At 45.3% G+C, this 15957-nt stretch overlaps 1 protein-coding gene across 1 annotated transcript; it reads right to left on the bottom strand.

The window, feature by feature from the left end:
* Positions 1 to 2761: 2761 nt before the first annotated feature.
* Positions 2762 to 9569, bottom strand: SET (SET nuclear proto-oncogene). Its single transcript, XM_033123767.1, has 8 exons — positions 9141 to 9569; positions 7600 to 7657; positions 6808 to 6950; positions 6349 to 6452; positions 6135 to 6248; positions 5361 to 5531; positions 5124 to 5270; positions 2762 to 4533 (listed from the first exon to the last, which is right to left on the bottom strand). The coding sequence occupies exons 1-8, from the start codon at positions 9211 to 9213 to the stop codon at positions 4510 to 4512; spliced, it is 834 nt and encodes a 277-aa protein (XP_032979658.1). The 5' UTR covers positions 9214 to 9569; the 3' UTR covers positions 2762 to 4509.
* Positions 9570 to 15957: the final 6388 nt, after the last annotated feature.

Raw genomic sequence — 15957 nt, 5'->3', positions numbered from 1 at the left:
GGGTTCTCTGGTTGCCCCGCCGCGCGCTCAGAGGGGCGGGTCCGAGTGGGGACAGCGCCGCCTACCGACTGCAGGGCGCGGCCTGTGTGGCGGGTCGGCTCCTAGACAGCCTTTTCTCCGAACCTCACACCATGACCTGGCTCTGCTCCTAAATTTATCTTCTCAGATGTCATTGGTGTGAAAAGGGCTAATCCCAAACCTGTCGCCCCCAAGAAGTCTTGGCCCTGTCTAGTCACTATAAGAACGTATGCGTCTGAAAAAAGTAAAGTCTAACCCAAGTTATGCCAAATTACAAATCAGATGAACAAACCGAAACGTCTCTTAGGCCCCCACCCCTTGATCCAACTGGAGATTTTCTGTCTCAGCCAGAGCCACTGTTCCACCAGCCCCCTCACAGATTGGAAAGTGAAAATGGCAAGCCACGGACAATTCTGCATTTCCCTGCAATGGGAAATCAACGAAGTGGCATCAATAAATGCAAAGGCAACTTGGTTCAGTGGGGGACATGCCTACATCTCATAATCAGAGGCAAGTCGGGGCACTTTTAACTCATATACGTATTAATCATAGCCTAGCCCAGCACATAGTAGGCTTTTTAAAATGGGAGTTATCAAGCTGTCCTGAGCTGAATGTTAACCATAATTTAGAAAGACTATCAACTTCTGACTGCAGGTCACAGGCTTGAGAAAAACACACCATGAATTGAACTAGCATTGCTCCTGCTTTCAGGAGGATGTCTACTGGATCCTTTATCCCCTCCTACAGCCAGAAAGCTGAACTATGTCGAAGAACTCAAAATTATTTTCCAAGTTTGCTGAGAAGTGTTTCACTGCCTCACTAAGGGAAAGTTCAGTAGCAGAATCCACCCATCCATGAACCCCAGGATGGGCAAACCTACAGGGAAACCAAGTTCTAGGCTGATGGGTGAGTCTGACCAGATAGCCATACCTTATGTCATGGTGATGGTACTTCATGAATTATAATTCTTAGAAAATTTGAAGTTTACATTCAACATCCAGTGGCTAGTGAACAGAGCAAACCAACTCTCCAGCTAATTGGCTGTTTAACTGTATAAACTGAAAGGAACCTAAATTCCTAGCAAGGAAACATTTTTTCCCTTCCTATACATTTTCTTCTCAATATTGCAAATATCAATCTATCTACACTTAGATTTGCATCCCTTGGGGAGTATCTGAGTACAGTGTCACCAACTAATTAAGTTGGCACATACCCTCCACTTTTTATAAGTCCTCTCGTTCTAATCGCAAAACTGCAGTCCTTTCCTTCAGACCTGTTACATAGTGAATTTGTAAGTCTTCAATAAACACAGCCACATATTGAAAAGGGAATGGTCAGTGGTAGGGTGTGGGATACTTTTCAAAATAAGATGTTGCCCTCTAAACAATTGGAAAGGCTACTCATTCATTTCCTAAAGAACTTGTCTGTCTTCAGGAAACCCTGAACGTCTTCATCTTTTGCAACAGAATTCCATTCTTGTGATAGCCAGAAAGGGTTCATGGCAAAATCTGAAAATGCAGAAAAACCAAAACTGTGTTTCTGGGACCAAGTGAAACCATGAATTGAGTTGTTATAAAGCAGTAGTAATAAAGATTACCACATCAACTAAACACAATTGTCCAGAGTGAAGCCCAGAAGGCCCCCAACATCCCTCAAGTCAAAAACGCGTACCTTTTACAGCCTAACAGCTAGCAGGCCAGATATAAAGCAAATTGGTCAGCCCAAGGCATCCAGGTACTCCATGGATCGTTTAAACACTACATTTTAGAGGCTGACTTGGGTGAAATAGTAAGAGACTGTCACAGAGGGAATACAGTTAAGTCTTTTACAAACCAGGACATCATTGGAGAAACCAACATTAACCTCAACGGCAGGGATGGTCTAAAATAGAGTATTTGTTAAGGTTTTGAAATTTACATAATATGTAGACACATTACAGGCTCCTGTCCTCTACACCCCAATTCATGTAAAGTCCCCTTCATAAGCTGAGCCTAACTGCACACCACAGCTTGGGAAGAGGATGTCCTCTTCCCATAGCAATGACCTAAACAGTCACCTTTTGCTCTTTTCTATTTTAAACGTCCTACATCAAAGGAGCTTCGAGCTGTTCATCTAGCCCCTTCTAATATATACTTGCCTAAGGGCCAGCCCAACTCCCCTTGCAATTGGACCCAAAGCACACTAGCTACTCTGTACGTGAAGGTCATGACTGTTTTCCCACAGCCGAGCTCTCCACAAGATTTGCAGGCACAAGGAAACTAAAGGGTGATCTCAAGAATTAGTAGTCTTTGGGGACCCCTAGTTTTTGACCACATTCCCAAAATAAGACATTATGAAAATCCGATTTAATATGATCTATAACCAAACAGTGCCACAATCTCACCAGCACACAAGTTTTGGTAAACTGTAACTTGTGAAACAAAAATGACTGACTTCCATGTGTATTAATTCATATGGCTTTTTGTTCACTAGTGAAAAGGTCTTTAAATGCTGAGACTTCAAAATCAATTATCTAATCCCTTCAGGAACTTACTACAAAGTAACAGTAATACGTTCAGATGTGTTTCATACATTTTCATGTAGATGTCATCTATACTATACTTACTGCTTAACTATTTGGATTTTCCCCCCTTCCCCAGTCACTATGAACGCAAGTAACAGGACAAAAAACTAGCTTATCATCTAAATCTAAAACCAAGAAACGTTTTCTCTACAAAACAAGGAGAATGACCCCAGTCAAAAAAAATCTTTATGTTCCTTTATTGGAGCAAGATTCCTGACCAGTATACAGTGATGTATTTACTAAACAGAGACCTGTGCAGAAATTACATACTATCCATCTAGATAGGTTTTCATTACACTTTGCCTATTGATGGAGTAGTTCCATTTATAAAGTTTTATACATCAAACAGCTTTGAATTTGACCAGGCTGTCCATTAATTCAACTCTGAAAAAGTTAAGTGGCATTTAATTTTAGCTACTATATTTTACAGCATTAAAAAGCTTAGGCATTAGGTAGCTTCTCAAAATGTTCTATGCATGATGGCATTTAGCAGAGCAGAGTCCATCATCTCACCCAGATTCACACAGACGGGTCTCATTTGAGAACTATACGCTAAATAGCTGGTACTTAGAGACAGAAGTACTCCTCACCTGAGTTTCTTACCACCAATACGGACTTCTTACTCTGAGAGCCTATCTTCTTGGCAGCATTTCATAGTGCCAACGAAGACATGCCAGCAATTGCCCCGTGTGTAACTTGGCATTAGAGCACCAGGTCTCTCTGATGGTGGTGGCAGGCACTATTATTATATCCAAGTAAATAAAGGCCCATTTTTTTTAAAAAATGCCAATTTGAAATACAAATTAAGGGTACAATATACTCAGAACTGAGTTTTGAGCAATCTGGTATCCCGAATGATTTGAAACTTTCAGAAATTGATGGCAAATTGTACCCATGATGTTTCCTAGCTATGGAGACATTAATACATTGATTCAAATCCCTTTACTCAATCCACATAGCCCTGAGGTCATCCTGCAAAGTGCGTATCAAAAAATAGGGAGTTAGCCTGACAAAGTTTGACAATATGTTATACAAGTCAAACCTGTTCTGAGAGAAAAGCATCAAATCCTTTGTGTACACATTTAGTTTTATTGTAACAAAGCAACTTGTACACTTTTAACGTTTAAAACTGAGCATCATCTTTCCTTTCCAGTGAAACAAAAAGAAAATTTAAAAATAAAGAGGAACAAAATTACAATAGAGGATGTCAATTCCGAATAAGATCCTACAGCTTCTGCTGATTCTCCCATCGAGTGGCAGGGCTCAAGTCATCATTAGGAGAAAATTTTATTTTAAAAGTGTCATCTTAAACTGCAAGGATGTCCGTTAAACATCACAATTAAACATGCCAAAGGAGAAGCCATGTTGTCAAAATGCCCACTTAACCCACCCAAACATCTCAAACCCACCCTTTGCTGACCTTCTATAACCCCATTTTTTTTGTTTTTTTTTTTCTTTTTTTAAACAAGAGAAAGTAGACAGGTACATGTTGGTAAATGCTAACTGTCCATATTCACATAGAGACACAGTGTAATCTCTGAGCCCAATATACAGAGAAAGGAGGAAAAAAGCTAGAATTCTATGCACTACTACACAGGGGCCTAGCACCCTCCAGCTTCCAGCAGAGCTAAGGGAGCAGAAGGTTTTTCTTTTTTCCCACAGAGCACGGTGGTGTTGATTCCATAAAGTTTTTGTTGCGACAGGAAGGGATAAAAATGAATTTGGAACAGAAAGGGGCAGAGATTCTTTTCCCAATGTATTCTGCTGAAATTATTTCCCCCAAAATAAGGTGAGAACCATGGTGTAAAGGAGAGAAAAGAGACCTCAAAAACAGGGCGACTGAGCACAAGAGGAAAAAAAAAAAAGACTGCAACTTGCTCCCAGGGACTGGAGAAAATTAAAAAAGGTTGGAATCCATCAATGTTCCATTAGTCATCTTCTCCTTCATCTTCCTGTGAGAAAAAAAATGGACAGTTAATCTCTACGGTTAATTCTGGAGTCATTCCCCAGCATTCATAGGGACCATGGTGGCCTCCACAAAGCATGACATACTACAGGGACATCTAATTTTATGAACCTATGCATCACTGCATCAAACCCTGACTAAAAGACCCAGTGATACTGTTTCAGATAAATTAACTTTAAGCACTAACCAAACCATTGGCCGTCTTTCAGACTTAATCATCCAAACCCAAAACCAATCTAAAATAATTTTTGTTTTGTCTCCTAAACATGCAAATGTTTGTTCTTTGGGAAGATTTCTCAGAATTTGACCAGTTGCACTGTCCATACTACTTTCGCTAAGTACTGGGTAGGAAAAGAGAATGGAGTAGTCATAGAAACTAACCACAAAAACAGAACTCGTTAAATTAGTAATAAAACAGGCTTATCAACATTTCTTTCACTCCTGGACAATAAAATAGCTTACTCTTTTCTACAAATCTTCCCATAATCAATTGAGTCAGTTCCATTATACTATACACCTCAAGTAACCTGGTGAAGTCCTTAAAGACTATTTTTACTCAACCAAATTTTCTTTTACCTCTCCTTCCTCCCCCTCATCATCATCTTCATCTTCTTCACCTTCATCCTCATCCCCTTCTTCATCAATATCTTCCAACCCTTCTTCTTCTTCATCATCATCATCATCTTCTTCTCCTTCCCCTTCTTCATCATCCATGTCAGGAACCTTTAAAAACCAAGAGTTAAGATCTTAAGAACTCATTTTCAAATAAATGAGACAAGTACAACCTTGACTAAAATACTATTTTCAACTCACCAAGTAGTATTGTAGCGGATTTGGCCAAATATCATCTTTGATGACTTCTCCTAACTCGTCTGCACCTGCATCAGAATGGTCAGTAAACCAGGTAAAGAAGCTCTCTGGTTCCTCATGCTGTCTCTTCCTGCTGGCTTTATTCTGTGTTTGACTTGAACGTTTCGTCAAATCCTAAAGGAAAATGGGAGAACTTTTGATACAGGCTCTCTACAACACCTATATTCCCTACAATTTAAACGAGTTTTTTAACCCAAAAGCAGAACAAAAAAAAGGACATCAGTATATTATCTACGCTATTACTCTTATCTAAAAGAAATTACAAAATGTAAAGAGGAAAGAGTCCTTTGCATTCTAGGTGTGCAAAGACTTACCAATTTTATGACAAGCTTTTCCCCAAAAAGGTACCATTTAAAGTTGCCTTTTCCATAAATTAGTTCCACTTTAACAGCCAGTATAACACAGTATGATAATTTAAAGTACATTTACTAATTAAATGCAGACATAAATGGATTTTGGGAAGTGGCAAGCCATTTGAAGAGCTCAGTCACCAAAATAGAAACCAAAAAAAATTTAGTCCATCTCTTTAAAAAGTTGCAACTGTAATTTGTAACGGGAGCTCCAAGCTATTATATTTGAGTTTAACACACTGGAGACTTTTTTTATATTTTAAGGATTCACATTTAACACATTACCAAAGTACCAAATATTGGTAAATGACTCAACTAAATCAAAATATACAAAAGGATACTTTTCCCCCAACAATTCCTCAAATACCTTTCCAGATTTCCATTTGATTTCAGTGGACTTTGAAGATGGATCACCACTCTCATTCAGATGAAATTCTTTGGAGAGAACTTTATTTTCGAAGTAAGGATTTTCATCAAAATACTATAATAAATAATTACAGGATTAGAAAACAATACAAACAGTTCTTCTAATTGAAGCTCCAATTAATTTCCATAGTGGCAAACGAGTTACTGTTACTTACAAAATCTATTCTGTAACCTGATTTTATATCTTCAAATTCTGTCACTTCAACTCTTGTCAAATAATGCAGCGCTTCTTCATCTTCTTCCCCAAGCAGTGCAGACACTAGACCAGCAAATTATAGGTCAAATGAATATTAAACAGACCAGCATTAACAAACAACTCAAGAGCTTGTTAAACACTTAAAATTTTCCAAATATTTGGGTTCATGAATTCATTATCTGAAAACCAAATGGTACAGTATCAAAGCTGTCAAGCTGTCACTATCTTGTATCAAGTAACTGAACAGGAATCCTCACAATACAGTCTCTTCTAAATAGAAGGCATTAATTCAAACCTCCCCTCTGAGTGTTTCAACCTCTGCACATAACCAATCCTTTGGACCCAGTCCTCACCCAAGGTCCGCCCCACTCTTGAACTAGTGGACATCCCATTCTTTAACAAAGCCGCCACAACATACCTTGTGGATGGTTGACAAATGTTGTTACCCAAAAATTTGGGATTTTGGCGATCAATTCGGACCTCTTCTGAAAAAATGGTTGGCGGAGTTTGTTATATTTCTGTTCTACTTTCAAAATCTCCTCACTGGCTTGTTCATTAAGTCTGAAGCAAGTGAAAAGACACGTTGATAATGATGGTATTGGACAAATACAAAAAACTGCTGAGACTACAGTTATTTACTCTTGTTAAATTTAGAATAGTGCTAAGTACCTATTTATAATAACCAAATCAGCTGGATTGTAGGTATAAACTCAAGTCAAAACTAAGATGGCAATTTGATCCACATTACCAACAAGCACTCAATAAAAGACAGTTCTCAAAGTGCTCAGAGAATTTTGGTAAGGTTGTGTATTTAACTCATCTACTCTGTTACCAGGCTACCTTCAATTGTTCCCCTCAGGCAGAACAAGGTGGGGGAGGCTGCTAATCAAGTAACAAAGTTATTAAGGCAAACCAGAGCAACACTGATGCCATGATGCTAAACTTTCAGAAGTCCATGCACTGCAATTCAGACAATTTGTAGCTTTTGAAAGCAAACCCAGTCTTTACAAGGTCAGTATACTCTCATCAAGAGCTTTCTGGTGACTACAAACATTCCACAAAAAATAACAATGACTCTTCATAGCCCCAACTAAGTTACAATCAGCTCCACTTAGCCATTGGATACAGATCTGACCATAGTTTCAATGACCACCAGACCATAAGGTGCATTTCAGAAAAGTTCTCCAAAGTAAATTAAGAAAAACTTTACCTGTCTATTTCATTTTGTACTTCATCAATATGTTCAATTGCTTCTTGCTGTTCTTTTTCTGCAAGAAAAAGATGTGTAAGTCTCAATACTAATTAGAGAATAAACTTAACTGTCTTTGATGTGAGTTATATCAATAAAGCTGTTTATAAAAAAGAAACTGCCTACAACTACAAGTCGTGCCCTCCACGTGTTCGTCCACTTAGCTGACAAATTATTTTTTAATTGAAAGACTATTCACAGATCATGCTACCTGCTAGACTAGAAAAGCACTTCTTAATAGTTACATTACAAGAAAAAGACCAATTGTCATTTATTATTTATCACATTACGTACCTGCAACACACTAGGACCAACTGTTAACTAGAATCGGAAAGTAACCCATGCCAATAACAAAAATCAAGACACTACCTATATATCTCAATGGGAGAATCACTTTTAACAGAAAGCTGAAAATATCCCTCAATGTCTATTTACAAGACACCAGACACGCCTACAAAGACAGGAACGAGGGAAGGGTCGCAGAACTACCCCACCATCGTGAACACTCGACTTTACCTTCTTAGAATACGAACCCCAAGATTCGTATCTGACCTTTCTCACCCCTCCAACCCAATTTCTGGCGAGCTGATCACAGGTGCGGCCCCACATGATTTTGGAGCACACTTACAGGGAACAAGCATGAAGTCACAAAACTACGAGCCACAGAAAGGAAGAAAAGGGAGTGAGCTTTGGAAAAGAAAAGGTGCCCTTTTGTCCGGTAAAGACTGCAAAACCTACAAGCTAAGTGGGCGTGAAGGGGCCTGATCGCGCGGTTCATTTCCGGTAACCATCCCGGGTTTTGCAGCCCCCTGCCGAGGAAGCCTTTACAGAAAAGGCTAGGAGGTTTTCTAAGGGCCATTGTAAAGACCCTCCGACACCCTGGTCGCCGCGCCAGCTTTCTCAGCGCGCTGCCGCGACGAGGTGGCCGCCCCACGTGGGGAGTACCCGGGGCCGGCCGGAGCATCCTCCCAAGCAGCCCGGGCCCAGTGCGCGGCCGGCCGCGTGCTTCCCCGAGCCCCCACCCCGCCCCATCTCCAGGCAGAGGGCCGCGCCGGGGCCGGCCTTCGGGTGGGGATACGGGGGCGCCGCCCGCGGGCCGGGCACGAAGGGGGAGCCGCGCGGAGGCCCGAGCGCGGGGCCGCGTCCGGCCGCACCATGTGGCGGCGGCGGCGGCTGATGGGAGCGAGGCATCATGGCGGAGCACAATAAAGAGAGGCTTCTCGGGAGGGAGGGAGGGGGAGGAGAGCGAGGGAGGGGGGAGAGGAGGGGGGGGTCTCCTCCGCCCGCGCCGAACAGGCCGCAGCACCCCCGCCTCGCAGCGCCGTCCGCCGCCGCGGCGCCACCCCGGCCCCGGCCCCGCGCGCACAAAAAAGGGCGCCGAGGCGCGCGCCGGCCCGTCCGCCCAGCGCCCCCCGCGCTCCCGCGCCCCGCCGGCGGCCTGCGGGCCAGGCGGGCGGCGAAGATGGCGGCGCGGGCCGGCCCCCGCCTCGCCTGCTCCTCACCTGAGGTCTCGTCGGCCCCGTCGTGGTTGGAGTTGAGCTCCTTTTTACTGACTTTGGCCGCCGGCGCCGACATGGTGCTGCTCCGCGGTTGGGGGGGGAGCGGGGAGGGGGAGAGAAGGGAAGGCGAAGGGGGCGGGCAGCGGCTTCCCCTCACGCCACACGCGCGGGCGCTCGCTCGGTCCGGCCGCCTCCTCCCGGCGCCCGCTCGCTCTCCCTCCCCCTAGCTCGCGCGCGCTGCCCTCGCGGCCTGACGACGAGGGAGGGGCTGGGGCAGCGTGCCGGGCCCCGGCCCGGGCTCCTGCTTGCGGAGGGGAGGCGGCGGCGGGCGGGCAGGCGGCTGGGCTCCCTCACTCACGCTCCGCGCTCCAGCTCGCTGCTCGTTCTCCCCGAGCCGCCTCCTCCTCCACCTCCTCCTCTCGGCGAGGGGCGGGCGGCAGGGCGCAGGCGCGCCAGGCCCCGCGCGCACGCCCCGCCTTCGGCCGGAGAGGCTCGCGCCGCCTAGCCATTGGCTGGGGCTCCGGGACGAGGGGGCGGAACCGCGGCGAGGAGACACAGGGCCTGGCGAAGAGGCGGGAGGAAGGAACGCGGCGACGTACGGGGCCGGCCCCCCGCGCTGCGCTCCCCTCCCCCGCTTTCCCCTTCTGCAGCCCGACCCGGGACATTTGCGCGCTACGGGCGCGCAGCGGCCCAACAGGCAGGGCCTCGCCGGCCAGCACGCAGGCCCCTCGGCAGGCGCGTCACGTGGTGGCGCAACGGCTTCCCTTCTCCGCGGGTGGCGCGGAGAAGGGTGTTCGCAGCCCCCCAAAAGTGGAGGCCTAGTAGTAGCCTGGCTTCACATCGGCACTCAGAAATACATCCACACCGGGTTCTGCGCCCTGGGACACTGCTGGGGCGGAAGGAAGGCGGCAGCTCCATCCTATTTTCTAGATGGGGAAGCTGCAATTCCGACCACTCAGGCTTGTTTGCAAATACCAAAGCTGTCCAGTCCACTCACATGGCTTTTTCCTGGCTTTCAGTCCAAGCGAGCTGTGTGCTCTTGAGCAAGTCACTTTTCCCCTCAGTACTATTTGTTATAAAATTATAAAATGCAAAAAAAAAAGGCTCACACATGAGAACGTGGTGTCAGTGGTGACATTTAAGCAGAGCGGCACTGAAGTGGAAGTTCTCTAAAGGCAAGGAGGTGCCACATTAATCTTCGGGTCTTTCTGGCCCCCCTCAGTGCCTTATGCTCGCAAAAAACCCTACTCACTGCTAAGTGCCAGTCCAAACAACGTGCAGCAAGTGCAGCAACGTGCAGCATGCGTCTCATTGGGGCCTCATGAGTGACCTATGGGGTAGTTGTGTTAAGTTCATTTCGCCCAGGGAGAGATGATGGGACCACCAAAGCCTGCATTAGATGCGAAGTTTTGAACCATTAAGGCCAAAGCATTTCTGTTTAATGCTTTCCAGATAACACCAAATGCACCACGCTCTACTCCCTCCTCCAGGGCCCCAAGACATGGACCACAAAAAGCCTGAAATCTCTCCCTGGGCGTTTGTAACCCGAATTTGGGGTTGGATTATTTGCCTTCCAGCAGGCACATCTTACTACCAGCTCTTAAAGCTCAAGTAGTGTCTTTAATGTTCAAGACAGTCCATGGTGAGTAATCGATAAATATTAAATAATTGCCATGTAGTTGATGGACACAGAATACAAAAACCTTGGGACTTTCCCAAAAACCCAGAAATTTATCTAATGCTTCCCCTCCAAACCTGATTCTCATCGAGTCCAGGTCAATTCATACCTATCCCAATTGTACAGGCTTAGAGGAAGATTAGTAAATGACAACCAGCTCCCAGAAGAGAACAACAATAAACCTGTAAACCCAACAATAAACAATAAACCCTGAATTGTAACATTTGCTGATTTCAGTGGTGTATAAATACTCTCTCCATGAACAATTTCCTCCTACCACTGTGATGTCAGTGAACAGAGTTGGAAAGAAATACCAGGGTCTAAGGGCACTGCTGAAGCGTGTACCATGGGCCACAGGCTGTGATAAGCACATGCATTTTCTCATTTAATCTTCATGAAACACAATGTAGTTATTAATATCCTCATTTCACAGATAAATTCAGTTTTTTTAGTATATGTGCTGCCGAAGTGAGCACATAAATTCAATTTTTTTGTTGTTGTTGTTTTAACGCAAGTGACAGAGCCAAGATTCTAAAGCAAGCTAGTGGATAGCAAAGCCCCTGCCCTAAGACAGAGTTTTCCCATTTTTTGACATGACCTACATACAGTAAGATGTACATTTGACATTAGGACCTGGGACATACCTACACACAAAACAATGCTTACTCTTACTACGTGTGATGTAATCCTTAATCTTCTATTTTCTTTAAATGCAGGGAGCACTCCACAAAATGATTTCGCGACCCACAAATAGGATGAAACAGTCTGAAAAACACTGCTGAGGGTTGCTGCTACATAAAACCTGCTCACAGGTATAGGTACCAGTGACCCACAGCATCTCCTAAGTGCCTGATCTGCCCACACATCTGCAGAGGTTCCAAGGAGCCCTTCGGACCATCCTGCTCCTCTTCCTCACCTTTCCCACGGCACCTCAAGATGAACGCAAGGACTCTGCCATAAACAAGAATGAAATCTTACCATTTGAGCAACATGGACGGACCTAGAGGATATTCTGCTAAGTGCAATAAGTCAGACTGAGAAAGACGAATACCACATGATCTCACTTATATGTGGAATCTAAAGAACAGAATAAATGAACAAACAAAACAAAAGTACTATAGATACAAAGAACAAACTGATGGTTGCCAGATGGAAGGGGGTTTGGGGGACGGGTGAAAAAGGTGAAGGGATTAGAAAGTACCAGTTGGTAGTCATGGGATGTGAAATACAGTATGGGGAATATAGTCAATGTTGTAAAGACTGTGTAGGGTGTCAGATGGGTACTGGACTTATGAGGGGGATCGCTTCATAGATTATATAAAGGCCTAACCACTGCGCTGTGCACCTGAATCTAATATAAATATCGAATATCAACTATAATTAAAAAATATATATGTACATATCTACATATGTACATATATATATATAGGCATGGGATGTAAAGTAGAGCGTAAGGAATACAGTCAATGGTATTGTAATAGCTATGTATGGTGTCAGATAGATAATAGACTTGATGGGGTTATCACTTGGTGAGGGGTGTAAATGTCATTCTGTTGTTTTGTACACCTGGAACTAATACAAAAAAGAAAATGAATACAAGGAACACACACTAGGAAGTAGAAGAGAAAGAGAAAGAGAAAGGGCAAGTGTTCCAGTAAACAAGGGAGTGGTATGGACACACCAGGAGATAATTCACCCACTGTACTTTATGCACTGTGGTCTCTGCCCGATTACAACATTCTCTCCTTGGACTCTTACCTCACTCAGAATTCCTCCCTCTCCTCTCTTTCCCAGCTTCCTTTGAAGGAGACCCCCACAGCTTAAAAACTGGAACAGAGAGATGTTGGTGTTCCCTGCAGGGGAGCAGTATCCCAAGATGACCAGGAAATCTTAGGTAGGATGGCCTTCCAACACACACGCGCACACACACACACACCCCTCTGAGCCTCCTTTTTCTGATCTGTAAAACGGGGTTATCCACAGCACGCTACTGTTGTGAGGGTGGGTGGACATAGAAGTGCTTAGCACAGTGCCTGGCAGATCAGTGCCCAGTGACTGGCATAAGCAGTTATCTGGGTCTAAATGAACCACCTCGGAAGGACTGGGGTTGCACCTTCTGGTCCTGTTCATTTTCCCAGGAAGCTAAATGGAAGGAAGACTCGTGTGCATTTTGCTGTTCACGAGTGGCAAGGAATTTACAACCCATCTCAAGAGCAGACTGTGTGCCACCGCTGTCTTAAGTGTTTTACTTCTATTTAAGCCTCACAGCAAGCCTAGCGGATAGGTACTATTGAGCCCATTTTGCAGAAGAGGAAAGAACACAGGTTGTGTCACTTGCCCAACAAGGTCACACAGCCAGACAGAGCTAAGTTTCAAACCATGGCCATCCAGCTTTACCACAATGGGGCACCAGCGGGGCAGGTCTCTGCATCCATTGGACCAAGACTCAGTAAAGTCCTACTTGCCACCAGTGCTCCTTCCACGAGCATAGCTGGACCTCAGCCACATCAGCAAATGAGAAAGATTCAGACTCTGAGCCCCTCCCTGCTGAGCTGAGCCAGCCTGCTATCACATTTTCCTAGGACAGTGTTATCTTGCCTTCTACCTATCCAAACCCAGCCCCCACGAAAGCCCCGCCACATCCCAACTCTGTCAGGGAGGCCTAATCACCAGAAGAATCCGCTTTGTGCCTGGCGCCAAGCTGTGTGTCTGCAAAATGTACTCCTCACCTCCAAGTTAACGGTTAATGGCGGGGAGGAGCAGATATGTAACTAACAATTACAATATAATGACTGTAAGGGCCGAGCTAGGCTGGACTCCGGAGACGCTAGGGCAGAAGGGGGTTCCTAACGCCCAGCAGCTGTAGCTCAAAGGAGAATGCATGCAAGAAGTGACTTTTCAGCAGAGACCTGGAGAACAAGGAGACACGCACAGATAAGGGGAGGGGAAGGCAGTGATCGGGCAGAGAACAAGTGGGTGTCTGGGTCCGGAGGTGAGAGCATAGAGCACCAAGAGGTGAAGAGAAGTAAAAGGTGCTGGAGAGGCCCACCGGGACCAGGAAGGCAGGGCCCTGGAAGTCTCCATCTATACCTCAAAGGGCAATAGGAAAGCCAGGATTTTAAGCCAGGGAGTCACGTGATTGGCTCTGCTCAGGCTGGAAGGGAAGAGGAGGAAGCTGGAAGCAAATGAAGAGGAGGAGGTGGCTAGAATTGTGGGCAGGCAGCAACAGCAGGAAAGAGGAGTGGAAGAATGAGAGATTGAGAGGGTAGCACCTCCAGGACTTGGAGATCTGACGGGATATGGAGGGGTGAAGAAGAAAGGGGTCACACGTGTCTGCCCAGCCTCAGGCTGGCTGGTGGTGCCTCTTACCAAGATGGGGAACCCAAGAGAGGTGTTTGGAAGCTTGGAGCCAAGCTTGGATAGGTGTTGGTGTGGGGGCAGGGAGAAGCTCCCATGTGCTCCAGGTCTCCCCAAGTTTCACTCCTTTGGTTCTTTACATAAACCTAATCTACTCACCCCATGCTTAAAACCCTTCAGTGGAATTTGAGGGTCACATCTTAAAACTCTCAAAAGGGATTGGGCAAAATAAATAAATAAATAACTTAAGAGTCAATCCTCGCAAATCCCTCAAATCTCCAATAAAATGTAGTGTGGGGACATACCTCCCTTCGGCAAGTCCAGAGAGGTCGATGTCTTCTCCGGCTTGGGGGCAGGAGGCAGTCTTGGTTTCTTCGTTTGAGGTGGGAGTGAAGACTGGCGTTTGGGGGCCATACTGTGAGGAAAGCCAGAGAACGAGACCCAAAGGAGGATGAACGTCAGGAAAAAGCTGAAAACTGACGCTGCCCCAGGTGACGGAGATTTAAACCCGCCCTGGAGCCACAGGGCCTGGAGGCGATATTTACATGACAGTGCGACACGCACCTCATCCCCCTCCCCCAGCCTCATCCCTTTCACCCATCCTCCAATCAAGATCAACTTCTTTTAGTTGCTCTCTGCATTTCTCTACAGGGCTTCCTAGGTTTCGAGTGGGCAGGGAGGTATTTCCTTGTCTGTGCTCTCCAGGACCCTCCTAGTCTTGACAAGAAACACCAGCTGCCCAATCCCCAGTCTTTTCCCAAATTCCCTGGATCATGCAGCCCCCATTGAGAAATTATCCTCTTCTTTTCTCCTTTGGCCTCTAGAAAAACAAAACGTGACCTTGCCTCACCTCAGCCTGGAACACTCTTCAATTCCTCCAACCCCACCACCATGTCTGGCTCACTCCTTCCCAACCTCCAGGTCTCAGCTTGGAGGGATGATTGAAATAAAAGACCCCCAATCAAGAATTACAAAGGAAGAGGGGAAAGCAGGTACCTTTGAGAAGACTTGGAGCAGCCATTCATTGTTCACTCATTTCAGAAAAGGATAGACGGTTAGGAGTTCAAAGAACCTGTAGAAGGCCTCTTGTCTGGAAGTCACAAACCCCAGTGCCTCTTGGGCCCTGTCAGGTAATAGCTAAGTAAGGCAAGCAAGTGGAATTCCCAACAGCTAGTGGAAGGCAAGTTGGTACAACCATAGTTTTGAAATAAACCATAACCAGCCCCACAAGAGCACATAGTCTGTAATCCAATCCCCACCTTGCTTTCTCCCACCTTCATGTGATCTTCCTTACATCCCCTCCTTAATTTCAAATGCATAGAAGAAATGGCAAAACTTATGCTCGGGAGCATTTGAGATCTTCTTCCCCAACCTATGTCCTCAATTTGGCTCAAATAAACTCATAAAAATTAAAAAAAAAAAAAAAAAAAAAAAGTCAGAAAACGGTGCCAGCCCTACCAAAGCTGAACTGGTGCTGAGTTACTCTGTCACCCAGCAATTTTACTCTGGGCTATATCCCCAACGGAAATGCATACATTTGTACACCAATATGTGTGATAAGTGTGTGCAGGAATGTGTAAAACAGCGACATTCGTAATAGCCAAAATCTGGGAACAATACACACGTCTATCACCAATCAGATGAATGTTATGAGATAGTGAGACAACAGAACACAATGAAACTATAGTGTCCCATGATGTGAATACAGCCGGCAAGCTCTGTGCTGAGTGAAAGACACAAGACACCAAATAGGAAAGGCAGTGAGATTTCATTTGTATAAAGTAC

The sequence above is a fragment of the Rhinolophus ferrumequinum genome, chromosome 12 (genome assembly GCF_004115265.2).
Source record: "Rhinolophus ferrumequinum isolate MPI-CBG mRhiFer1 chromosome 12, mRhiFer1_v1.p, whole genome shotgun sequence".
NCBI lineage: Eukaryota > Metazoa > Chordata > Mammalia > Chiroptera > Rhinolophidae > Rhinolophus > Rhinolophus ferrumequinum.
This window is presented reverse-complemented; position numbering and strand designations above follow the sequence as displayed.